Source organism: Bufo bufo, chromosome 3 (assembly GCF_905171765.1).
Source record: "Bufo bufo chromosome 3, aBufBuf1.1, whole genome shotgun sequence".
In the NCBI taxonomy this organism is placed as follows: domain Eukaryota; kingdom Metazoa; phylum Chordata; class Amphibia; order Anura; family Bufonidae; genus Bufo; species Bufo bufo.
In genome coordinates, this window is record NC_053391.1 from 485,275,564 (window position 1) to 485,301,993 (window position 26,430).

The 26,430-nt window shown below is 44.2% G+C and overlaps 1 protein-coding gene across 2 annotated transcripts in view; it reads left to right on the forward strand.

Annotated features, from left to right (window-relative positions):
* The window catches only part of SLC15A1 (solute carrier family 15 member 1), a 126,817-nt gene that overhangs the window by 31,771 nt on the left and 68,616 nt on the right, over window positions 1–26,430 (forward strand). The window contains exons 1-2 of one of the 2 annotated variants that reach the window (XM_040421998.1): window positions 19,087–19,098; window positions 21,509–21,746. In XM_040421998.1, the coding sequence (XP_040277932.1) occupies window positions 21,743–21,746 (4 nt within the window). In that variant the 5' untranslated portion in view covers window positions 19,087–19,098; window positions 21,509–21,742. Of the gene's footprint in view, window positions 1–19,086; window positions 19,099–21,508; window positions 21,747–26,430 lie in introns of those variants that run through there. The other variant, XM_040421996.1, reaches the window with a different exon arrangement.

A 26,430-nucleotide genomic window follows, 5' to 3' on the forward strand; every position in this document is an offset into this window, starting at 1 on the left:
ACGCTGTGCCCCACAATATACAGTATACCTCTACACTGTGCCACACAATATACAGTATACCACTTCACTGTGCCACACAATATACAGTATACCTCTACACTGTGCCACACAATATACAGTATACCTCTACACTGTGCCCCACAATATACAGTATACCTCTACACTGTGCCACACAATATACAGTATACCTCTACACTGTGCCACACAATATACAGTATAACTCTACACTGTGCCACACAATATACAGTATACCGCTACACTGTGCCACACAATGTACAGTATACTCTACACTGTGCCACACAATATACAGTATACCTCTACACTGTGCCACACAATATACAGTATACCGCTAAACTGTGCCACACAATATACAGTATATACCGCTACACTGTGCGCCACAATATACAGTATACCTCTACACTGTGCGCCACAATATACAGTATACCTCTACACTGTGCCCCACAAGATACAGTATACTTCTACACTGTGCCACACAATATACAGTATACTCTACACTGTGCCACACAATATACAGTATACTCTACACTGTGCCACAAAATATACAGTATACCTCTACACTGTGCCACACAATATACAGTATACCTCTACACTGTGCCACACAATATACAGTATACCTCTACACTGTGCCACACAATACAGTATGCTCTACACTGTGCCACACAATATACAGTATACTCTACACTGTGCCACACAATGTACAGTATACCTCTACACTGTGCCACACAATATACAGTATACTGCTACACTGTGCCACACAATATACAGTATACTGCTACACTGTGCCACACAATATACAGTATACCGCTACACTGTGCCACACAATATACAGTATACTGCTACACTGTGCCACACAATATACAGTATACCGCTACACTGTGCCACACAATATACAGTATACCTATACACTGTGCCCCACAATATACAGTATACCACTACACTGTGCCCCACAATATACAGTATAACTCTACACTGTGCCCCACAATATACAGTATACCACTACGCTGTGCCCCACAATATACAGTATACCTCTACACTGTGCCACACAATATACAGTATACCACTTCACTGTGCCACACAATATACAGTATACCTCTACACTGTGCCACACAATATACAGTATACCTCTACACTGTGCCCCACAATATACAGTATACCTCTACACTGTGCCACACAATATACAGTATACCTCTACACTGTGCCACACAATATACAGTATAACTCTACACTGTGCCACACAATATACAGTATACCGCTACACTGTGCCACACAATATACAGTATACCTCTACACTGTGCCACACAATATACAGTATACCGCTAAACTGTGCCACACAATATACAGTATATCTCTACACTGTGCCACACAATATACAGTATACCGCTACACTGTGCCCCACAATATACAGTATACCTCTACACTGTGCCACACAATATACAGTATACCGCTACACTGTGCCCCACAATATACAGTATACCTCTACACTGTGCCACACAATATACAGTATACCACTACACTGTGCCACACAATATACAGTATACCTCTACACTGTGCCACACAATATACAGTATACCGCTACACTGTGTAGTCTGTTCTATAAGCACCATTGTTTTGTGGCGGCAGACAGAAAATAATCTGGAAGTGCCCCTCCCGAGACCAGGCTCTGACTGCTAGGGGGGGTCTGCTGAGCTAACGGATGCCCCCGATGGCAGTAGCACCACCATAGCCCCCATCACCCGCTGCGGTAGACACCATTTTCTACCGCACCGGGTGACACCAGCCCTAGCAACGCCACTGGTACGCTGCCTGCCTCTGTGCCACATCCTGCCTCGGCCCTCAAGTTCCTCAACTTGCAAAGGCGGCCGCGTCACAGAGGAGACACCCAGTCCATCACCACCACCATCACTAGTCTAGACACTCAGTAACGGTTCGGTTACTCACCTGAGTCACGGTCACCTCTAGACTATCTGTAAGTAAGTCGTTTGTCGCTGGTGTGCACTGCAGGCTTGCTTGTCTAAAGGCAGTGTAACTGTCTGAATGGCTGTACAGTACAGTCAGAGTGGCATGTGAGTCTGTGACACGTGACGTGGCAATAATAATGTGTCTGCTGGCCTGCAGCCTGCTGCCTGGACCAGTATCTGTACACGCATGTATGGCATAATTAATGGAATGACACATCACACATGACATGACATGAGTGACACAGGTCTTTACCAGGCAGCCTGGTAACTCATGTCATGTTATGTGTGATGTGTCATTCCATTATGTAACGGGGTTCCAAGGGTGCACTCGGTCCCCCATTGCCCGCAGACCTGTAGCTTAGCTTTGGGAATGAGGATCTGTGTTTGACCTCATTCCCAGGGTGGCTTTACTAGCTGGGTGGCTCCCTGCTCCTAGTCTGCCTTGAGCGCCGAGCTGATCACTCGCTGCTCGACTGGTTGGTCTGTCGGTCATGTGACGCTGGCCACGTCACATGACCCTCACTCCCCACTATAAATACAGGCTGCCTGCTGGCCACAGGTTGCCTGTTAATTTAGGTTCCACCTGTGATTTGGTCTTTCCTGGCGTACTTACCTCCTGCTGAATTCCTGACGATCCTCTGCCTGCTCCTTGTGTACTTTGCTGCTATCCTGGTATTCTGACCCCGGCCTCCTCCTGACGTTCCTCTGCTGACTCCTTTGGTACTTCACGTCTCTCCTGGTATTTATGACCCCGGCTTCTCCTGACAATTCTCTGCTTGCTCCATTTGTACTTTGTAGCTTTCCTGGTATTGACTCGGTCCGTTCACGTCCTGTTGTTTGTCTGTCTGTCATCCCTGCACTTATTCCAAGTTAGGGATTGCCGTCCAGTTGTCCCCTGTCATTAGGACTCACGAGGCAAGTAGGCAGGGCCAGGGGTAAGGGTGGAGCGCAGTGGTCACTTCCCTCCCCCCTGTGTGTGTGTGTACGCGACCGTTACAGTTTAGCAGGCCCAATAACCACTGTATTATGAATCCTCTGGTGACCCTGACTGACCATGTCTCTAATCTGACGCAGTGGGTGCAGGAGTTAGGGGAAAAACTCAGTTCTTTTGAGTTAGGGCAAGGTTCTTCCACTCCTCAGGCCTCCAGTCCACATTTTGAGCCCCAGATTAAGCTCCCAGAACCCTTTTCTGGAGACCGGAAGAAGTTTCTTTCTTTTAAGGAGAGTTGCAAACTTTACTTCCGTTTGCTCTGGCCCCAAGAGTCAACGCGTGGGCATTATCATTTCCCGATTACAGGGTGATCCCCAGGACTGGGCGTTCTCTTTACCTGCTGGCGCCAGTTGTTTATATTCTGTGGAGGGGTTCTTTCAGGCCCTGGGTACCCTCTATGATGAACCAGACAGGGCTCTAGTAGCCGAGACGGCTCTAAAGGCACTCGTTCAGGGCAATTTACCAGCGGAGGATTATTGCACCCAATTCAGAAGGTGGTGTGTCCCCTCAGGATGGAACGAACCAGCCCTGAAGAGTCAGTTCAGGTCAGGTCTGTCTGATAAATTAGAGGATCTTCTGGTCAGTTATCAACTTCCAGAGACCTTAGAGGAGATGATGACCCTTGTTGTCCGACTTGACCGATGGGTTAGAGAGAGACGACAGGAACAACAGTTCTCTTCCCAGATGGTGGTCCAGCCAGAGGCCTATCCCAGAGACAATGCTGAGGTCTCCACCGAGGAACCCATGCAGGTTGGCATGACCCGAGGGAATCTTCGCCGCAGACGTGGAGAATGCTTTTACTGTGGAGATCCTGACCATTGGATCAACCAGTGTCCTAAGAGGGTCCTCTCTGTCAAGTCTCCTAAGGCAAGGCAACCTAAAGACCAGGTACACCCTGAATTTTCTAAATGTAAGCTTTCGGTACCCATTACGATTTCTCTGGGAGTAGATAAATGGCCGGGTAAGGCCTTTATTGATTCTGGCTCAGCGGCTAGCTTTATTGACTCTGAGTATGCTGTAAGATTGGATATTCCTATGTTTGTCTTACCAACTCCTATCCATGTCATGGCTATTGATGCTACTCCTCTTATTGGTGGTACGGTGAGCTTATGTACCTCAGAGATTTCTCTAACCGTGGGTGTGTGCCACTCAGAGAGATGTTCGCTTTTAGTCCTGGAGAACCTACCGGCTGAGGTGGTACTAGGGTTGCCTTGGCTCCGACTACATAACCCCACTATAGATTGGTCCAATGGGGAGTTTGTGAGATGGGGGCCTAAGTGTGACTCGTGCTTGTCCGTGGTACAGGCTGGGGTCTCAGTAAAGTCTGATACTTTACCCACTGTTGTTAAAGAATATTCTGATGTATTCTCATCACCAACCCCGGAGGTTCTACCCCCCATAGACCTTATGATTGTACCATAGAGCTAGTAGAGGGGGCCAAGTTTCCTAAAGGACGAATTTATAATCTTTCTATGCCCAAACGCAAGGCCATGGAAGATTATATTAAGGAGAGCCTTGGTAAAGGGCATATTAGACCTTCTGTCTCTCCTATGGGGGCGGGGTTTTTCTTTGTTAAGAAAAAAGATGGTGGTCTTAGGCCATGTATCGATTACCGGAGATTAAATAAAATCACTGTCCAGAATAGATACTCCCTCCCATTAATTCCGGATTTATTTAACCAGGTTCTGGGGGCAACCTGGTTTTCCAAAATTGACCTGAAAGGGGCATACAATCTAATCCGAATCAAGGAAGGAGACGAATGGAAGACAGCGTTCAATACTCCGGTAGGACACTTTGAATATCAGGTGATGCCTTTTGGACTCAGCAATGCCCCAGCTGTGTTCCAAAACGTCATGAATGACATTCTTAGGGAGTTCTTAGGTAAATTTGTTATTGGCTATCTTGACGACATTTTGATATTCTCTCCTGACTTCGAATCCCATGTGTCTCATGTTAAACAAGTATTAGAGGTGTTGAGGGAGAATCAGCTATCCGCTAAACAAGAGAAATGTGTCTTTGGTGTACAGGAGATTCTGTTTCTAGGGCATGTTCTGACTCCTCACGCCTTCAAGATGGATCCTGGTAAGGTACTAGCAATTAAGGAATGGGTAAGACCTTCATCCTTAAAGGCCTTACAACGGTTCTTAGGTTTCGCCAATTACTATCGTAAATTTATTATGAATTTTTCCGTAATTGCTAAACCGTTGACCGACCTTACTAAGAAAGGGGCGGATTTGGAGAATTGGTCTACTGAGGCCATTTCTTCATTTGAAAAATTAAAAAAGGCATTCAGTAGCGCTCCCATTCTGATCCAGCCTGATCAGGAGAAACCTTTTATTGTGGAGGTGGATGCGTCCGAGGACGGCGCAGGAGCAGTCCTTTCACAAGGTCCTGCTAGCCTCACTAATCTGAGACTATGTGCCTTCTTCTCCAGGAAATTCTCTCCCACGGAGAGAAACTACGACATAGGGAATAGGGAGCTGCTGGCCATTAAATGGGCATTTGAGGAGTGGAGGCATTTTCTGGAGGGGGCAAGGCATTGTGTAACTGTCGTCACTGACCATAAAAACCTTATGTTTCTCGAGTCTGCTAAGAGGTTGAATCCCTGTCAAGCCAGATGGGCTCTGTTTTTTACTCGTTTTGATTTTTCCATCACGTTTAGGCCGGGAAGTAAAAATGTGAAGGTGGACGCATTATCTCGGAGCTTCCAGGCTTTTCAACCTACTGAGGTACCACGTGAATCCATCCTACCAGCAAAAATCTTCTTAGCAGCTCTTAACCAGGATATCTTGGCTCGCATTAGGTCTGAACAACATCTGGCACCGGTATCCACCCCAACAGATAAGTTGTTTGTTCCCGTACAATTTCGTCTCCAGCTGTTGGGTGAGTGTCACGATTCTGCCTTTTGTGGACATCCGGGTGTTGAGGGCACTAAGGATCTGGTTTCTAGATCTTATTGGTGGCCCACTCTAACTAGGGATGTCAAGTCCTACGTGTTAGCCTGTGAGGCCTGTGAGGTTTGTGCCAGGTCCAAGACACCTAGGACTCGCCCTGCTGGTAACCTACGACCCCTACCCATTCCCAGTAGACCCTGGTCCCATATCTCATATAACTGACCTACCGCCGGCGGAGGGTAAGACTGTAGTTTGGGTAGTGGTTGATAGGTTTAGCAAGATGGTCCATTTCATTCCCCTGTCTAAACTCCCGAATGCCAAAACCCTGGCGTCTATTTTTGTGAAAGAAATAGTTCGATTGCATGGTATCCCGGAAAATATTGTTTCTGACAGGGGTGTGCAGTTTGTGTCCAAATTCTGAAGGGCCTTCTGTCAAAAATGTAAAATTTTCCTGCTTTATATCCGGGTCCTGCTGGAGGTTCCATTTGAGGGAGCCGTGCTCTCCTGGAGGAATCACCTATGCTCAAGAGGTACCCCAACCCACATAGCTTATTATGGCTGACCTCCACATTGCCTCGTATAATGTGAAAGGCTTTCAATCACCCTCAAAACGCAGCCAAATTTTCTCTATCCTTAGGAAAGCTGGTGCAAATGTAGTGTTCCTCCAGGAGACGCACTTCCGCTTTAATTGCTACCCCAACATGCAATTCTCCCATTACTCCCAATGGTACCACTGCGGAGGAAGCTCTTCTGCTTCCTGCGGAGTCAGTATTGGCTTCCAAAGAAAGACCCCCTTCTCATACACATGTCACCTGCAGGATCCAGATGGGAGATACATTCTGGTTAAGGGCACCATAGGCCAGCACACTTACACTTTCATAAACCTATATGCCCCTAACCTTAATCAATTTAGTTGGTTTTCAAGTATCTGCCCCATAATTGACTCCTTCAAGGAAGGTATAGTAGTCCTGGGAGGAGACTTAAATGTAGCCCTACAGCCAGCCCTAGATACCTCTGCTAAGAAGTCCCAACACTCCCTTAGATCTCTCAAAAACTTCCGAGACGGTCTCTGGAATCTCCATCTAATTGATGTTTGGAGATTAAATCACCCAAATACCCGTGACTATTCTTTCTTCTCCCCTACGCATGGGTCTTATCACCGCCTGGATTACCTTTTCATATCCAAGGAACACATTCAGTTATGTAGCCAGGCGTCCATAGGTTCCGTGCATCTCTCTGACCATGCACCAATTTTCCTCTCTATCCTAGCCCCTAATAGTACACCTCCACGTTTCAATTGGAGACTGAATGAATCTTTACTGGGACATCAGCCCACGATTGATTGGGTTTCCAAACATATAAAGGAATACTTCTCCATTAACAAGAGTCCTGACCTCTCCGCCAACCTGCTTTGGGATGCACATAAACCCTATATCAGAGGCCACTTCATCAGCACTGGTGCCTACCAGAAAAAAATGAGGGAAAAAGCCATAGACGAGGCCCTTAAAAACATCCATAAGCTTGAATCCCATCACAAAAGTAACCCCTCAGATGCCCTTCTCCAGGAACTCTCGAAAACTAGAGCAGAACTCAAAACCCTCCTCCATGCTAAATCGGCCAAATACTATTTAAACTCCCAGCATAAATTTTTCGCCCATGGTGATAAGGCTACAAAATTTTTAATGTCCAGGATCAAGAATAGGAGAGCTGCAAATCATATACACCAACTCACTTCCCCTGAGGGTAATCCCATTTTTTCGGCCACCCAGATTGCAGCCCAGTTTCGATCTTTTTATGAAAATCTTTATAACCTCCCTTCCAATGCCACTCCTGAAACGCAAACCACCCTTATATCTTCTTTCCTCAACTCCTCTAATATCCCTGCCATAACGCCTGAACAAAAAATGCGCCTAGAAGTTCCTTTCTCTCTGGTGGAACTTAATAAAGCTCTAAATCAAATGCCAAAAGGTAAGAGCCCTGGCCCAGACGGCCTACCAGTACAATATTATAAGACCTTCAGAGAGATCCTTTTACCACACCTCCTTGAGGTCTGCAACCTATCCCTTATAGGGGTCCCCTTGTCTAGAGACATGACAACAGCCCATATCTCACTTATACCCAAAGAAGGGAAGGATCCCAAACAGTGCTCTAATTACAGGCCTATCTCCCTCCTAAACATAGACCTCAAACTCCTGGCCAAAATGCTGGCCAACAGACTAGCCGCTCTTCTTCCCTCTATTGTTCATGGGGATCAGGTGGGCTTTATCTGCAACAGGGAGGGTAAGGATAACACTACCAGAGTGATCAACGCTCTTTGCCATGCCAACCGCTACTCCTCTCCCCTGCTTCTTCTCAGCACAGATGCTGAGAAGGCATTTGACAGAGTGAACTGGTTATATTTGAGACATGCCTTGCTCAGATTTGGCCTCCCTGATCCCTTTGTTCAAGCCACCTTTGCCATGTATGACCAAGCGTCTGCTCGAGTCATGGTCAATGGGAACCTCTCCTCTGCATTTGCCATAAAGAACTGGACAAGGCAGGGATGCCCTCTGTCTCCACTTTTGTTCATATTGGCCTTAGAACCGCTTTTGTCCATCATCAGGTTGGACAGGAGAATTGAGGGTCTGTGTTTGGGAGGCAGAGAACAGAAACTCGCAGCATTTGCGGACGATGTCTTAATGATGATGGTTAATCCCTCAGTTGCTCTCCCTTGCATTCAGTCTCATCTCAACCTTTACAGTAAAGTCTCTGACTTTAAGATAAATGCTAACAAGTCCCTAGTTCTTTGTTCAGGCATCAACCCTGTCACAAAACGGTGTCTCGAGGAAAACTCACCCTTTAATTGGTCCTCTCCCACCATCTCCTACTTAGGCGTAACACTCAGCCCCAACATTAAAGAGTTATTCTCTCTCAATTATGTCCCTCTTAAAGCTTCAATCTTCAACTCCATTGATAGTCTAGCCCAATCCAACCCCACTTTATCCTGGTTTGGTCGAAAAAATCTGCTTTCTTCCCTATACCTCCCACGCCTAACTTACCTACAACAGGTTCTCCCAATCCCGGTACCCAAACAATATTATACAGCTTTTCATAAAAAATTTAAGTCCTTTATTTGGAATGGGAGGAGAGCCAGACTCGCCTTCTCCCTCCTCACTAGGCCTAGGGAGGAGGGGGGTATTGGCTTGCCTAATCCAGAACTATATGGTAAGGCCATTCTCCTAGCCTGTGCAGTAGCATGGTTGCGTCCATCCACTCATTCCTCTGCAGTAGAAATGGAATTAGAGATACTTGGGAAGCCACCAAGAGCCCTCCTGCTAGGAAACCAAAACCCTATAGTTGAACCCCTTTCCCACTACCCTATTGTCAAAGCTACTCTTGAGGCATGGAAGTGGTTTTCCACATCCCATTGTTCAATACCCTTCCCCTCACCACTTCTTACAACTAGGGATGTGCTCGGTACAGCCCCCTCAGCCCTGAGATCGACTACCTCTGTAAGACTGTCATCCTCAACCATAGCTATCTCATCGTTGCTGGACCATACTGGCAAACCCCTTAACCTAGATGACATGAAAAGCCTCCTTAACCCAAGTCCATGTGATATGTTCTCAGTACTTTACCTTAGAGCTTACCTAAACCAACAAATCCAGCCAGGCGCCCTCCAACGTCCCATTGTCTGGCTTGAGTCTGGGATTTCCCTACCCTCTACCCCCAAAAAAACAGTATCACAAATCTATAGTAGACTACGATCAGCACCTATGTTGGCAAAACCAGCCTTTGTGAAACAATGGGAAACAGATCTTAACATTGTTATCCCTTTCACGTCCCTCCCCAAACTTCTTGAATCTCCCCACAGGACTTCCCGCTGTGTCCGTATCCAAGAAAATGGATACAAGATCCTCACAAGATGGTACCGTACTTCTGATAAGACGTCTCTCTATTCCCCCACCGCCTCAAATATTTGCTGGAGGTGCCTTCAGGATAAGGGAGACTTCATCCACATCTGGTGGTCATGCCCCTCCATATCCAAATGGTGGTTCGAAATATTTTCCATAGCAAACAATATATGCAACACTTCTATCCAACCCTTACCCCAACTGGCCTTAATATCAATATATCTGGGAACGAACCCCCCACGACTTCCCTTTGTTTTCTCCCAATTGTTACTAGCTGCTTGTCTCATACTTCCCTGCTACTGGTTGCAAACCCAGACTCCTTCCATAGAAAAGTTGATACTTAAAGTAGATCAACTACATAGGTTTGAGGAAATGTCATCATGGGAAACACGCACTCATACTATATTTCTCAAAAAGTGGCTCCCATGGTCGATCTACAGATCTCCCAACAGGGCCATTCTCTCAAGCCCAATATCCCTAACCATTGGGCAAGATCCATCTGGCCATTAGCCACACTCGTCCTGGCTCTCTCATAGAGACTTTTACCCCACTCTTTACCACCCCCTTCAACTCAAATATAGACCTCCTACTCACCACCCCCTCACACTGTTCGATCACTACACAACGACTAGTATCCTGTAGCCTAATTGTGGGACCCATACCTACCACCCCCTTTTTTTTCTCAATCTACCACTCACCCCATAGGCTGTTACTCTTATTTCACGAAATACCGGTCTGACTGACTATCATCAATCTCCATGCTCAAGAATGCCATGTACTTGAATGTAATTGAAGCCTATCTGTATGTATTTACATGGCCTGCGTGCCTGTACCTGTAACCCTGTTATTCCCTGTCCCTTTTTGAAAACCAATAAAAAGTTTAAATAAAAAAAATAAAAAAAGTAAAATTTCATTGTCTTTTTCCTCTGCCTACCACCCTGAGAGTAATGGGCAGACTGAACGCCTTAATCAGTCTGTCGAACAATTCTTGAGGTCGTATATTGCTGATGACCAGCAATTATGGGTGAAATTTCTTCCATTGGCTGAATTTGCTTTGAATAACCATGTCAATTCTTCTGCTGGGGTTTCACCTTTCTTTTGTAACCATGGTTTCCATCCCCGTTTTCATTCTGGGTCATCCGTCTCCTCCTCTAACCCTGAGGCGGATAGGCTCTCCTCTGAACTGTGCACAGTTTGGGCCCGGGTTCAATCGAACTTAGAAAAGGCTCAAAGTTCTCAGAAACTCAAGGCCGATAGGAGACGTTCAAGGGGGGTAAATTTTCAGGTTGGGGATAAGGTATGGTTGTCCTCCAAGAATCTCTCTCTTAAGGTAGATTCTAAAAAGTTTGCTCCTCGTTTTATTGGACCATATAAGATCACGGAGGTGATTAACCCGGTATCTTTTAGGTTGGAGCTGCCCGAGTCATTCCACATTCATAATGTGTTCCATAAGTCTCTACTTAAAAAATGTTTTGAACCGGTAGTACCATCAAAAGCCTCGCCTCCGCCGGTTCTTGTTAATGATGCTGTCGAGTATGTGGTGTCTAAAATAGTGGATGTCAGGAAGGTGCGTAATTCCTTGCAGTACCTGATTCACTGGAAGGGGTATGGACCTGAAGAGAGATCTTGGGTACATGCCAGGGAGGTTCATGCTCCTAGACTTGTTTGAAAATTTAATTTAGAACACCCTGAAAAGCCATCGCCTGAAGTCTTGGGTCCGGTGGCCCCTCGTAAAAGGGGGGGTACTGTAACGGGGTTCCGAGGGTGCACTCGGTCCCCCATTGCCCGCAGACCTGTTGCTTAGCTTTGGGAATGAGGATCTGTGTTTGACCTCATTCCCAGGGCAGCTTTACTAGTTGGGTGGTTCCCTGCTCCTAGTCTGCCTTGAGGCCACAGGTTGCCTGTTAATTTAGGTTCCACCTGTGATTTGGTCTTTCCTGGCGTACTTATCTTCTGCTAAATTCCTGATGATCCTCTGCCTGCTCCTTGTGTACTTTGCTGCTATCCTGGTATTCTGACCCCGGCCTTCTCCTGACGTTCCTCTGCTGATTCCTTTGGTACTTCACGTCTCTCCTGGTATTTATGACCCCGGCTTCTCCTGACAATTCTCTGCTTGCTCCATTTGTACTTTGTAGCTTTCCTGGTATTGACTCGGTCCGTTCACGTCCTGTTGTTTGTCTGTCTGTCATCCCTGCACTTATTCCAAGTTAGGGATTGTCATCCAGTTGTCCCCTGTCATTAGGACTCGCGAGGCAAGTAGGCAGGGCAAGGGGTAAGGGTGGAGCGCAGTGGTCACTTCCCTCCCCCCTGTGTGTGTGTGTACACGACCGTTACACATTAATTATGCCATACATACGTGTACAGATACTGGTCCTGTACTCCTGTGAGGCTGCGGACCCACTCCTGAGACTGCATGTGCTTACAGTCCCTAAATAAATAATACTGCAGTGATTAGCAACCGTATGACAGGCGTTTATCACCGATCCTCAGGACGACCGTCGCTTGGAAGAGCTTAAAGTGTAACTGCCATTTAATTTTTTTTTTTTGCTAAAGTGTAGGGCAAGTGATAAGTAACATTTTTAGAATATAGTTTATTTAGCCAAAACGTTAAATTTTAGTGGAAAACTGTGGCTGAAATTGCCCTTAGCAGCGCTCTCTGAAATGAGCGTTGCTAAGGGCCACCCGTCTTCTATTTGAAAAGGGAAGACGGGCTGTGCGGGAGCTGTGCTTCTGCCTCCTGTGCCCCCGTGGGGGCCAGAGGCGTCTTAAAATCTAATGCTCGGGTACACTAACTAACCTGCCTTCCCTGCGATAATCACTCATGAAGACGGATGGACCTTAGCATTTCAGGGGGCCCAAGGAAATTCTTGCCCAGGGTCCAATCAATATAAAAGACGGCCCTGAGTATACACACAATACACACATATACAGACACACACATTTGTACACATACATATTTACATATACACATACAAATATATACACACACAATTACATATATACAAATATTTATATCCATATTTGCACTTACATTTCCCGCTGGGAGATGAAGTAGGAAGGCAGCCCAGACAGCCTCTCCTCCCCCTCCTGTTGGTCCCAACACAGAGAATCTTCCAGTCTGCATTATGACTCTTCAGGAAGGGAAGAGGGGAAGTCAGGATGAAGATATAGGGGATGAGGGGCCTCTGCTCCAAGCCTGCACTTGTTTTTTGGAGCATGGTGCTCACACAGGCTTAATGATAGGCACATCCTCTTACTGACCTGAGGCTCCCAGCATGCTCATATAAGGGTCACCATTCTGGGAGCGTCAGGCCCTGCTGTGCTTGTCCTCCTAAAGGTCCTGCAAACACCCCGTCACTGTTAGGTCATTGCTCCTTAAAGGTGCGCCCCTGAGGGCCTGTCCTGCCAAAACCATTTAGTTCTGTTCCCGGGCCCCTTATGAGCTGTGCAGAAGAGCACTGCATTGATTAGTAGAAAGTGAGCAGACCTGACCAGTCACCCTACTGGGATACAGTAGAGGAGGTCTGATGCTAAAATTGAGTCACCACCCATCGCTCCTCCTTGGTCTGACTGTTGGTCTGACGTAGAATTTTAAGTAAGACTTACATAAGTAGTACAGCGTACTATGGGAGCAATCAGAAGATCACCTTTCAAAGTCCCCTAGTGGGAATAGTAAGTGGTAAAAATAAAAGTTAAATTAAAAAAATATATATTTTTCCATTGAAGAATGCTTTTCAATAGAGAAAAAAATGGCAAAAAAGTCCTTTATAGATTTGGTATTGCAACGTTTGTAACAACCCACACTACACAATTATCACTTAACTGATCCCGTATGGTGAACACCTTAACCACCTCAGCCCCCCTAGCTTAAACACCCTTAATGACCAGGCCACTTTTTACACTTCTGACCTACAGTACTTTCACCGTTTATTGCTCGGTCATGCAACTTACCACCCAAATGAATTTTACCTCCTTTTCTTCTCACTAATAGAGCTTTCATTTGGTGGTATTTCATTGCTGCTGACATTTTTACTTTTTTTGTTATTAATCGAAATTTAACGATTTTTTTGCAAAAAAATGACATTTTTCACTTTCAGTTGTAAAATTTTGCAAAAAAAACGACATCCATATATAAATTTTTCTCAAGATTTATTGTTCTACATGTCTTTGATAAAAAAAAAAAATGTTTGGGTAAAAAAAAAAATGGTTTGGGTAAAAGTTATAGCGTTTACAAACTATGGTACAAAAATGTGAATTTCCGCTTTTTGAAGCAGCTCTGACTTTCTGAGCACCTGTCATGTTTCCTGAGGTTCTACAATGGCCAGACAGTACAAACACCCCACAAATGACCCCATTTCGGAAAGTAGACACCCTAAGGTATTCGCTGATGGGCATAGTGAGTTCATAGAACTTTTTATTTTTTGTCACAAGTTAGCGGAAAATGATGATTTTTTTTTCTTACAAAGTCTCATATTCCACTAACTTGTGACAAAAAATAAAAACTTCTATGAACTCACTATGCCCATCAGTGAATACCTTGGGGTGTCTTCTTTCCAAAATGGGTTCACTTGTGGGGTAGTTATACTGCCCTGGCATTCTAGGGGCCCTAATGTGTGGTAAGTAGTTTAAAATCAAAATCTGTAAAAAATGGCCGGTGAAATCCGAAAGGTGCTCTTTGGAATGTGGGCCCCTTTGCCCACCTAGGCTGCAAAAAAGTGTCACACATGTGGTATCTCCGTACTCAGGAGAAGTTGGGCAATGTGTTTTGGGGTGTCATTTTACATATACCCATGCTGGGTGAGATAAATATCTTGGTCAAATGCCAACTTTGTATAAAAAAATGGGAAAAGTTGTCTTTTGCCAAGATATTTCTCTCACCCAGCATGGGTATATGTAAAATGACACCCCAAAACACATTCCCCAACTTCTCCTGAGTACGGCGATACCACATGTGTGACACTTTTTTGCAGCCTAGGTGGGCAAAGGGGCCCACCTTCCAAAGAGCACCTTTCGGATTTCACCGGCCATTTTTTGCAGATTTTGATTTCAAACTACTTACCACACATTAGGGCCCCTAGAATTCCAGGGCAGTATAACTACCCCACAAGTGACCCCATTTTGGAAAGAAGACACCCCAAGGTATTCCCGTGAGGGGCATGGCGAGTTCCTAGAATTTTTTATTTTTTGTCACAAGTTAGCGGAAAATTATGATTATTTATTTTTTTCTTACAAAGTCTCATATTCCACTAACTTGTGACAAAAAATAAAAACTTCCATGAACTCACTATGCCCATCACGAAATACCTAGGGGTGTCTTCTTTCCAAAATGGGGTCACTTGTGGGGTAGTTATACTGCCCTGGCATTTTAGGGGCCCGAATGCGTGAGAAGTAGTTTGAAATCAAAATCTGTAAAAAATGGCCGGTGAAATCCGAAAGGTGCTCTTTGGAATGTGGGCCCCCTTGCCCACCTAGGCTGCAAAAAAGTGTCACACATCTGGTATCCCCGTACTCAGGAGAAGTTGGGCATTGTGTTTTGGGGTGTCATTTTACATATACCCATGCTGGGTGAGATAAATATCTCGGTCAAATGCCAACTTTGTATAAAAAAATGGGAAAAGTTGTCTTTTGCCAAGATATTTCTCTCACCCAGCATGGGTATATGTAAAAAGACACCCCAAAACACATTGCCCAACTTCTCCTGAGTACGGGGATACCAGATGTGTGACACTTTTTTGCAGCCTAGGTGGGCAAAGGGGCCCACATTCCAAAGAGCACCTTTCGGATTTTACCGGCCATTTTTTACAGATTTTGATTTCAAACCACTTCTCACGCATTCGGCCCCTAAAATGCCAGGGCAGTATAACTACCCCACAAGTGACCGCATTTTGGAAAGAAGACACCCCAAGGTATTTCGTGATGGGCATAGTGACTTCATGGAAGTTTTTATTTTTTGTCACAAGTTAGTGGAATATGAGACTTTGTAAGAAAAAAAAAATAATTAAATCAGCATTTTCCGCTAACTTGTGACAAAAAAAAAAAAATTCTAGGAACTCGCCATGCCCCTCACAGAATACCTTGGGGTGTCTTCTTTCCAAAATGGGGTCACTTGTGGGGTAGTTATACTGCCCTGGCATTCTAGGGGCCCTAATGTGTGGTAAGTAGGTAAATGACCTGTGAAATCCGAAAGGTGCTCTTTGGAATGTGGGCCCCTTTGCCCACCTAGGCTGCAAAAAAGTGTCACACATGTGGTATCGCCGTATTCAGGAGAAGTTGGGCAATGTGTTTTGGGGTGTCTTTTTACATATACTCATGCTGGGTGAGAGAAATATCTCGGCAAAAGACAACTTTTCCCATTTTTTATACAAAGTTGGCATTTGACCAAGATATTTATCTCACCCAGCATGGGTATATGTAAAATGACACCCCAAAACACATTGCCCAACTTCTCCTGAGTACGGTGATACCAAATGTGTGACACTTTTTTGCAGCCTAGGTGTGCAAAGGGGCCCACATTCCTTTTATGAGGGCATTTTTAGACATTTGGATCCCAGACTTCTTCTCACGCTTTAGGGCCCCTAAAAAGCCAGGGCAGTATAAATACCCCACATGTGACCCCATTTTGGAAAGAAGACACCCCAAGGTATTCAATGAGGGGCATGACGAGTTCAAAGATTTTTTTTTTTCAATCTTTCATGGACTCAATATGCCCCTCAGCGAATACCTTGGGGTGTCTTCTTTCCGAAATGGGGTCACATGTGGGGTATTTATACTGCCCTGGCATTCTAGGGGCCCTAAAGCGTGAGAAGAAGTCTGGAATATAAATGTCTAAAAATGTTTACGCATTTGGATTCCGTGAGGGGTATGGTGAGTTCATGTGAGATTTTATTTTTTGACACAAGTTAGTGGAATATGAGACTTTGTAAGAAAAAATAAATAAATTTCCGCTAACTTGGGCCAAAAAAATGTCTGAATGGAGCCTTACAGGGGGGTGATCAATGACAGGGGGTTGATCAATGACAGGGGGGTGATCAGGGAGTCTATATGGGGTGATCACCCCCCTGTCATTGATCACCCCCCTATAAGGCTCCATTCAGATGTCCGTATGTGTTTTGCGGATCCAATCCATGTATCAGTGGATCCGTAAAAATCATACGGACATCTGAATGCAGCCTTACAGGGGGGTGATCAATGACAGGGGGGTGATCAATGACAGGGGGTGATCAGGGAGTCTATATGGGGTGATCAGGGGTTCATAAGGGGTTAATAAGTGACAGGGGGGGTGTAGTGTAGTGGTGTTTGGTGCTACTTTACTGAGCTACCTGTGTCCTCTGGTGGTCGATCCAAACAAAAGGGACCACCAGAGGACCAGGTAGCAGGTATATTAGACGCTGTTATCAAAACAGTCTAATATACCTGTTAGGGGTTAAAAAAATCGCATCTCCAGCCTGCCAGCGAACGATCGCCGCTGGCAGGCTGGAGATCCACTCGCTTACCTTCCGATCCTGTGAACGCGCGCGCCTGTGTGGGCGCGTTCACAGGAAATCTCGCGTCTCGTGAGATGACGCATATATGCGTGACTCTGCACAGGGCTGCCGCCTCCGGAACGCGATCCTGCGTTAGGCGGTCCGGAGGCGGTTAAAAAAAAAAAAGATTTGCTGTTTTTTACTTATTCGCCACCAAAAAAACAATAAAAAGCGATCAAAAAGTGTTATGTACCCCAAAATGATACTAATGAAAAAGTCTTCCTGCAAAAATCAAGCTTTCACACTGCTCCATAAAAATATTCTACAGTTTTCAAACCAGCACCTGGATCTGAATACTTTTATAATTGCATGTGATTAAACATTTAGTATCGCTACTGAGCTATTCAGTAAAATGTATCTTTATAGTGCCACTTAATTTCTTATTTCTTTGTCCTGCTCGCTGAGATGGCCGCACATGCTCAGTTTCATCCCTCAACTACTGCCTGAGCTGTGATAGGGAGAGCATGGACACGCCCCCTTAGCTGCAGTGGAAAAGACACTCCCCTTGAGCTGCCAGCTTGATATAAATCTAGTAGAGCAATTAATGGGTATTTTTCTGGATCCATGTGAGGTACTGGGCTGGTTCTAGCTTTGTTAGAAAAAACTATCATGTACTATATGATGTCCGATTTTCATTTTTTATATTATACATGGGATAACCCCTTTAAACAAAAACATGTATTTGGTATCACTGTAATCCTACTGTCCCAGTTATGATGTTATTCATGCCGAAAAATGAATGCAGCAAAATTTATAACGTAAAAACTCCAGAAAGAGTTAATAAAATGTTATCAGTAAGTTATGTGTACCCCAAAAATGGTGCCATTAAAAACTACAACTTGTCCCTCAAAACACAAGTCCTCATATGGCTACAGTGACAGAAAAAAAGTTATAGCTCTTGGAATGTGATGGAAAAATGGAAAACAATGATTGGTCACTAAAGGGTTAAAGGGATTATTTATCACTTATCCATGTATAAATGTACCCATGTATAAATGTATGATTGCTGAGGGCTGGGACCCCATTTATCATGAGTACAGGAGTCCTGTGTCCTCCATTTGAATGGAACAGTAGTCACAAATGCACACTACAACGCCTTTTAATTGCTAAGAGAGTACATATCTGTCATTGCTATAGAATGGAGCAGCAGTGAGCATGCCTGACCATCACTCCATGAAACCCTGGTTTTCATGATCATGGGGGTCCCAGTGGTCCGATCCTTGGTGTTCATACATTAAACGGGTTGTACAGTATTTGAAAAACATAGATGCTTTCTTTCAAACTGTCAAACCTGTTCACATATGGTGTGTTGTACTGTAGCTCAGCCCAATTCAGGTAAAAGAAAGCAAGCATATTTTTCAATACCCGGACAACTCCTTTAAAGGTTGATGAGTGGTGTTTACAGTTTAATAGTTTTCTGGGTATATTAAAAAGTAATATATTTGATTGGAAGAATTCAAACTAGGTCAAGCAGATTAACCTGGGGGAAGTCCCAGGCAATGTGATAAAATGTGCATGGGAGATAGTCCATCAAAAACAGATAAGCAGGGGTGAAGTTAACCTTTCTTGTCACAGGTTGTGTGTGGTATTTGAAGGCTTAACTTGCACTGTGATTTATGCTGTTTTGTGCACTTATACTGTTTTCTATTGTTGAACTGCATTTTATATGTTTATTGTAATCTAGCCTGTTCATTTGCACTGCACTGTGGAAAGGGTTAATACACAGCCACCTAATACTGAGAGACTTTGGGACTTTCTACCTATGCACTGAGATGTAGAAATCTCCCACAATTACTATAAGGGACTATGCAAAGTTTTGTATGGAGAAAAACAGACACACTGACATTTTATCTGTCTGATTAAAGGGCTTCTATAACCCCCCAAAAGTCATTTTTCATTTTTGGGCTAATTAAAATCCTTATAGTGCGATTATTCAATATATAGTGTTCTTACCTTTTTCTGTGGCTTAGTTTCTTTAAAAACTGCACTTTTATAATATGTTAATTACCTCGCTACCAGCAAGTAGGGCGGTTACTTGCTGGTAGCCGCCGCATCCTCCTTTCAAAAAAACGCCCCCTCCTCCTGTTGATTGACAGGGCCAGCGAGCGCTCTCCTCCTCTGGCTGGCCCTGTCTGCAATTCAAATCCCGCATCTGCGCCTTACGTGTCTTCATTCGGCGCAGGCGTTCTTAGAGAAGGACGCTCGCTTCCTCAGCACTTCCTCAGTGCGCCTGCGCCGATGATGGTTTTTAAAGAAACTAAGCCACAGAAAAAGGTAAGAGCACTATATATTGATTAATCGCACTATAAGAATTTTAATTAGCCCAAAAATGAAAAATGACTTTTGGGGGGTGACAGAAGCCCTTTAAGCTCTGTTGTTTGTGAAGACTTGTTTATGTCTGGAAAAACTGCTTAGCCATTCGTAGACTTATGTTGAAACTCTATATAAGTCCATGACTGAAATTGCAACATTGTTTCTGTTTAGGATGTGCTTTTCCACTCCACCCTTCACACTAGAAGGTTCTAGTTCAGTTAAAGCTATATATAAGTTAGAGCGCCTAGCTGTCTGCAGATAGGGACCAGTGTTTAGTAGAAGACACTCTGCCAGTACCTGTATTTTTTTATACTCCAGTTCCTCCAGTAAAGATGCACATTGGTTTACTTCAAGCCCTGACTCTCTGGACATATTTCCCATTGGGGAGCACCACATCTTACTATCCCCTCCGGAGCATACCAACACATGGTGACACCTCAACAGTGTCCGGGGGACCCAGCATAGAGTTGGGATCACCCCAACCCAGCCACTGCATTTCTACCACATATTGCAATTGAAGGTATCTGTCACGACAGGTAGGTAAGCGGGGAAATAACCAAACACAGGAAAACAAACAGAACAAACGACTAGGCCCAAAAGCAAGGGTCACCTCCTAGCGATCCCTAAAAGCTTTCCCTAAACTGCTGTGCCCATGTGCATACCCTAAGGGTGGATATGCACATGCCCTCGTGCCTAAAACCTAAACACCCTGGGAAAACCCTAAGCAGCAGGGAAAAGGGAAGAGGCTACCTGCTTCTTCAAACCAGGAGAAAGCAAGCGTCTCCTTAGAGGCTTAGATAAAACACACAAAGGGAAATGAAGGAGAGGACTTATCTTGAGCAGAGCTGGAGCAGACGATCCACCACAAACCAAGAGCTCCCAGGACAGAACTATAACCCGCACAGGCCACTGGGGGAAGGAGGGATAAATAGCCTCACTAACAATGAAACCCAGTATACCTGAGGAAGGTGGATCCAGCTCAAACCCAAATCAAAACAAACAAACAAGTCAGACATGTGCAGCCAGTCTGACAGATCTCCGCACATTCACATGGCAAGGCATGACAGTATCTATAGAAGACTCATTTATAGCAGTGAGGGCAAAAGAAGTTCACTTTTAAAAAGTTTGGTATGGTGATACTAGGCAGGCAGTCTTGGAAGTGAATCAGGAAGTGGGGGCAAAGATTAGAATTTTTGTGCCATGACTGAAATCTGCAATCTACTGAAAACGTCCCAGAGAGAAGTAATATGGAAGCAACATGTACAATATATACTATTTTCTCATTTGAGGGTTAGAGGAATAAATATCGGCACTCACCGTTATATGAACTCAGCAGCGTTATTAAAGATAAAAATGGTCGGACACAGGCACTGCACAAAAGGTCAGGCTACAGCCGTTTCACGCCCCTCGCGCTTTGTCAAGCCTATCAAGCCTCTTTTCTCAGTAAATACTCTCTAATGTAAGTAAATATTCCTCAGTGACCTTCTGCTTTAGCTAATTTTTAGCACATACTCACCTGATACTCCTGATATCACCAAATACTTTATGTTGCAAAATACAGTATGTCAATATACTGTACACTGTCAGTAATCAAAGCTGTATGTGCTCCATGATATTAATAGATGCAATGTAAAATAGATGTAAGGTGTAATTTGGCTTTGCAAGTAGGTTTCTTCATAGCATTTATAAATGGCACGCATTACCTAATCTAAAGCAGGTATATAAACAAAGGTGACTTAGGACCACACAAATATCTTAACTACTAGTATATAATGTACGGTATGCAGCTGAGGATGTGCAATGCACTGCCAACAGCCACTGTAAACAAGTGACTTTTATTAGCGTTTCTATGTCATTTTGCTGTTGCACACAGATTTCATTGCAGTGTCCTCCTGCCTCATCTCCCTTACCATAGGAATGAATTGACCCCTGGACTGTGCCCTGCAGCCAGTGCCTAGGCAGAGGAGGCGCTCCCTATGACGCCCTTCTATGTAAGACAAAACAGAGGAGGAGAGAAGTTACTGCACCTAAGTAATGAGTACCTAAGACTGGTCCACAGCCAAGTGCAGGGACTTTAAACGAAAGCACTACAAAAGGACATCCCTCCCTGCCTCTAAAGGACACATCACCACTCAATCACCCTGTCACCATGGGTATGTAGCTATTTACCACAAGCCAATAACCCCTAATGCCACTAATAATGTTATCACTATAGAATTAATGGTTGTTGCACTGAAATAGGAAAAAAAAATTAATGTTACTTCCAGCATTTAAGAGATTCATTGTTTTTCAGCTTATTCTTGTGTGTTCACATATCAGTTGCATGTAACAATTTAAAATGATATTTTTATTATATCTGTTTTAATCTGCAAAAAAATATATAGGTGTATTATCAAAATCAGCTGAACCATGAATAAGAACACCTAAAATTAAAAAATAGATGTACCTCTGTGACCAATAGACTAGAATACTGATCTTGTAGAATTCACGTTTCGGTCTTCTTCTTTGAAATCTATTCAGTTGTATAGATCTGTGTATAGGTTATGCGCTCACGGAATTGAAAAAACTAATACGGACTATTACGAAAAGCTGTGGATTTTCAAAACTGCAGCATCTTTGTATAACTGTTGCATTTATTGGTACCATTTGGTCAACATCATGCCAAAACAGATCTGAAAACTTTTTGACATATGAACTACATCAATTCCCTATTGCATTTATATATATATATATATATATATATATATATATACACACACATTTGGGAGGACTTGCTCATTAAATCTATTTATAAGGAAACTTGACACCATTTGACTGTACCACCTTCAGTTTATAGCACATAAATACACGACTTCAGAGTATATATGTATTTATTGGACTGTTGAATGGACAATGCTAAGTACATTAATTTACTCAAGCCCCTATTATCTTAGAATACATCACACCAGATAACACAACTTCAAGCTGAAATGTTCACTTAAAGATTAATGCAAAAATGGAACAAAATGCTCCTAGATTTAGTTTTTCATTGTCTCAATGTGCATCCTAAAAAGATCAGAATGCAGTGTGACATAGTGTGTATGCTAACCAAGCTTTAACCACCTCAGCCCACCTAGCTTAAACACCCTGAAAGACCAGGCCACTTTTTACACTTCTGCACTACACTAATTTCACTGTTTATTGCTCGGTCATGCAACTTACCACCCAAATGAATTTTACCTCCTTTTCTTCTCACCAATAGAGCTTTCATTTGGTAGTATTTCACTGCTGCTGACATTTTTACTTTTTTGTTAATCGAAATTTAACTAAATTTTTGCAAAAAAATGACATTTTTCACTTTCAGTTGTAATTTTTTTTTTTTTTAAACGACATCCATATATAAATTTTTCTCTAAATTTATTGTTCTACATGTCTTTGATTAAAAAAAAATGTTTGGGTAAAAAAAAAATTGTTTGGGTAAAAGTTAGAGCGTTTACAAACTATGGTACAAAAATGTGAATTTCCGCTTTTTGAAGCAGCTCTGACTTTCTGAGCACCTGTCATGTTTCCTGAGGTTCTACAATGGCCAGACAGTACAAACACCTCACAAATGACCCCATTTCGGAAAGTAGACACCCTAAGGTATTCGCTGATGGGCATAGTGAGTTCATAGAACTTTTTATTTTTTGTCACAAGTTAGCGGAAAATGATGATTTTTTTATTTATTTTTTCCTTACAAAGTCTCATATTCCACTAACTTGTGACAAAAAATAAAAACTTCCATGAACTCACTATGCCCATCATGAAATACCTTGGGGTGTCTTCTTTCCAAAATGGGGTCACTTGTGGGGTAGTTATACTGCCCTGGCATTCTAGGGGCCCTAATGTGTGGTAAGTAGTTTAGAAACAAAATGTGTAAAAAATGACCTGTGAAATCCTAAAGGTGCTCTTTGGAATGTGGGCCCCTTTGCCCACCTAGGCTGCAAAAAAGTGTCACACATCTGGTATCGCCATACTCAGGAGAAGTTGGGCAATGTGTTTTGGGGTGTCATTTTACATATACCCATGCTGGGTGAGAGAAATATCTCGGCAAAAGACAACTTTTCCCATTTTTTTATACAAAGTTGGCATTTGACCAAGATATTTATCTCACCCAGCATGGGTATATGTAAAATTACACCCCAAAACACATTGCCCAACTTCTCCTGAGTATGGAGATACCACATGTGTGACACTTTTTTGCAGCCTAGATGCGCAAAGGGGCCCAAATTCCTTTTATGAGGGCATTTTTAGACATTTGGATCCCAGACTTCTTCTCACGCTTTAGGGCCCCTAAAATGCCAGGGCAGTATAAATACCCCACATGTGACCCCATTTTGGAAAGAAGACACCCCAAGGTATTCAATGAGGGGCATGGCGAGTTCATAGAAATTTTTATTTTTTTGGCACAAGTTAGCGGAAATTGATTTATTTATTTTTTTCTAACAAAGTCTCCCTTTCCGCTAACTTGAGACAAAAATTTCAATCTTTCATGGACTCAATATGCCCCTCACGGGAATACCTTGGGGTGTCTTCTTTCCGAAATGGGGTCACATGTGGGGTATTTATACTGCCCTGGCATTTTAGCGGCCCTAAAGCGTGAGAAGAAGTCTGGAATATAAATGTCTAAAAAATTTTACGCATTTGGATTCCGTGAGGGGTATGGTGAGTTCATGTGAGATTTTATTTTTTGACACAAGTTAGTGGAATATGAGACATTGTAAGAAAAAAATAAAAATAAAAATAAAATTAAAATTCCGCTAACTTGGGCCAAACAAATGTCTGAATGGAGCCTTACAGGGGGGTGATCAATGACAGGGGGGTGATCAGGGAGTGTATATGGGGTTATCACCCCCCTGTCATTGATCACTCCCCTGTAAGGCTCCATTCAGACGTCTGTATGTGTTTTGCGGATCCGGGGTGTCCGTGTTTTGCGGATCCACGGATCCGCAAAACACATACAGATGTCTGAATGGAGCCTTACAGGGGGGTGATCAATGACAGGGGGGTGATCAGGGAGTCTATATGGGGTGATAACCCCCCTGTCATTGATCACCCCCTGTAAGGCTCCATTCAGATGTCCGTATGTGTTTTGCGGATCCGATCCATGTATCCGTGGATCCGTAAAAAACATACGGACGTCTGAATGGAGCCTTACAGGGGGGTGTTCAATGACAGGGGGGTGATCAGGGAGTCTATATGGGGTGATCAGCCCCCTGTCATTGATCACCCCCCTGTAAGGCTCCATTTAGATGTCCGTATGTGTTTTGCAGATCCGATCCTTGTATCCGTGGATCTGTAAAAAACATACGGACGTCTGAATGGAGCCTTACAGGGGGGTGATCAATGACAGGGGGGTGATCAGGGAGTCTATATGGGGTGATCACCCCCCTGTCATTGATCACCCCCTGTAAGGCTCCATTCAGACGTCCGTATGTGTTTTGCGGATCCGTTCCATGTATCCGTGGATCCGTAAAAAACATACGGACGTCTGAATGGAGCCTTACAGGGGGTGATCAATGACAGGGGGGTGATCAATGACAGGGGGGTGATCAGGGAGTCTATATGGGGTGATCACCCCCCTGTAAGGCTCCATTCAGATGTCCGTATGTGTTTTGCGGATCCGATCCTTGTATCCGTGGATCTGTAAAAAACATACGGACGTCTGAATGGAGCCTTACAGGGGGGTGATCAATGACAGGGAGGTGATCAGGGAGTCTATATGGGGTGATCACCCCCCTGTCATTGATCACCCCCCTGTAAGGCTCCATTCAGATGTCCGTATGTGTTTTGCGGATCCGATCCATGTATCCGTGGATCCGTAAAAAAACATACGGACGTCTGAATGGAGCCTTACAGGGGGGTGATCAATGACAGGGGGGTGATCAATGACAGGGGGGTGATCAGGGAGTCTATATGGGGTGATCACCCCCCTGTCATTGATCACCCCCCTGTAAGGCTCCATTCAGATGTCCGTATGTGTTTTGCAGATCCGATCCATGTATCCGTGGATCTGTAAAAAACATACGGACGTCTGAATGGAGCCTTACAGGGGGGTGATCAATGACAGGGGGGTGATCAGGGAGTCTATATGGGGTGATCACCCCCCTGTCATTGATCACCCCCCTGTAAGGCTCCATTCAGACGTCCGTATGTGTTTTGCGGATCCGATCCATGTATCCGTGGATCCGTAAAAAACATACGGACGTCTGAATGGAGCCTTACAGGGGGGTGATCAATGACAGGGGGGTGATCAGGGAGTCTATATGGGGTGATCACCAACCTGTAAGGCTCCATTCAGAAGTCTGTATGTGTTTTGCGGATCCGATCCATGTATCCGTGGATCCGTAAAAAACATACGGATGTCTGAATGGAGCCTTACAGGGGGGTGATCAATGACAGGGGGGTGATCAGGGAGTCTATATGGGGTGATCACCCCCCTGTCATTGATCACCCCCCTGTAAGGCTCCATTCAGACGTCCGTATGTGTTTTGCGGATCCGATCCATGTATCCGTGGATCCATAAAAAACATACGGACGTCTAATTGGAGCCTTACAAGGGGGTGATCAATGACAAGGGGGTGATCAGGGAGTCTATATGGGGTGATCAGGGGTGATCAGCGGTTAATAAGGGGTTAATAAGTGACAGGGGGGGTGTAGTGTAGTGGTGTTTGGTGCTACTTATTACTGAGCTGCCTGTGTCCTCTGGTGGTCGATCCAAGCAAAAGGGACCACCAGAGGACCAGGTAGCAGGTATATTAGACGCTGTTATCAAAACAGTGTGTAATATACCTGTTAGGGGTTAAAAAAATCGCATCT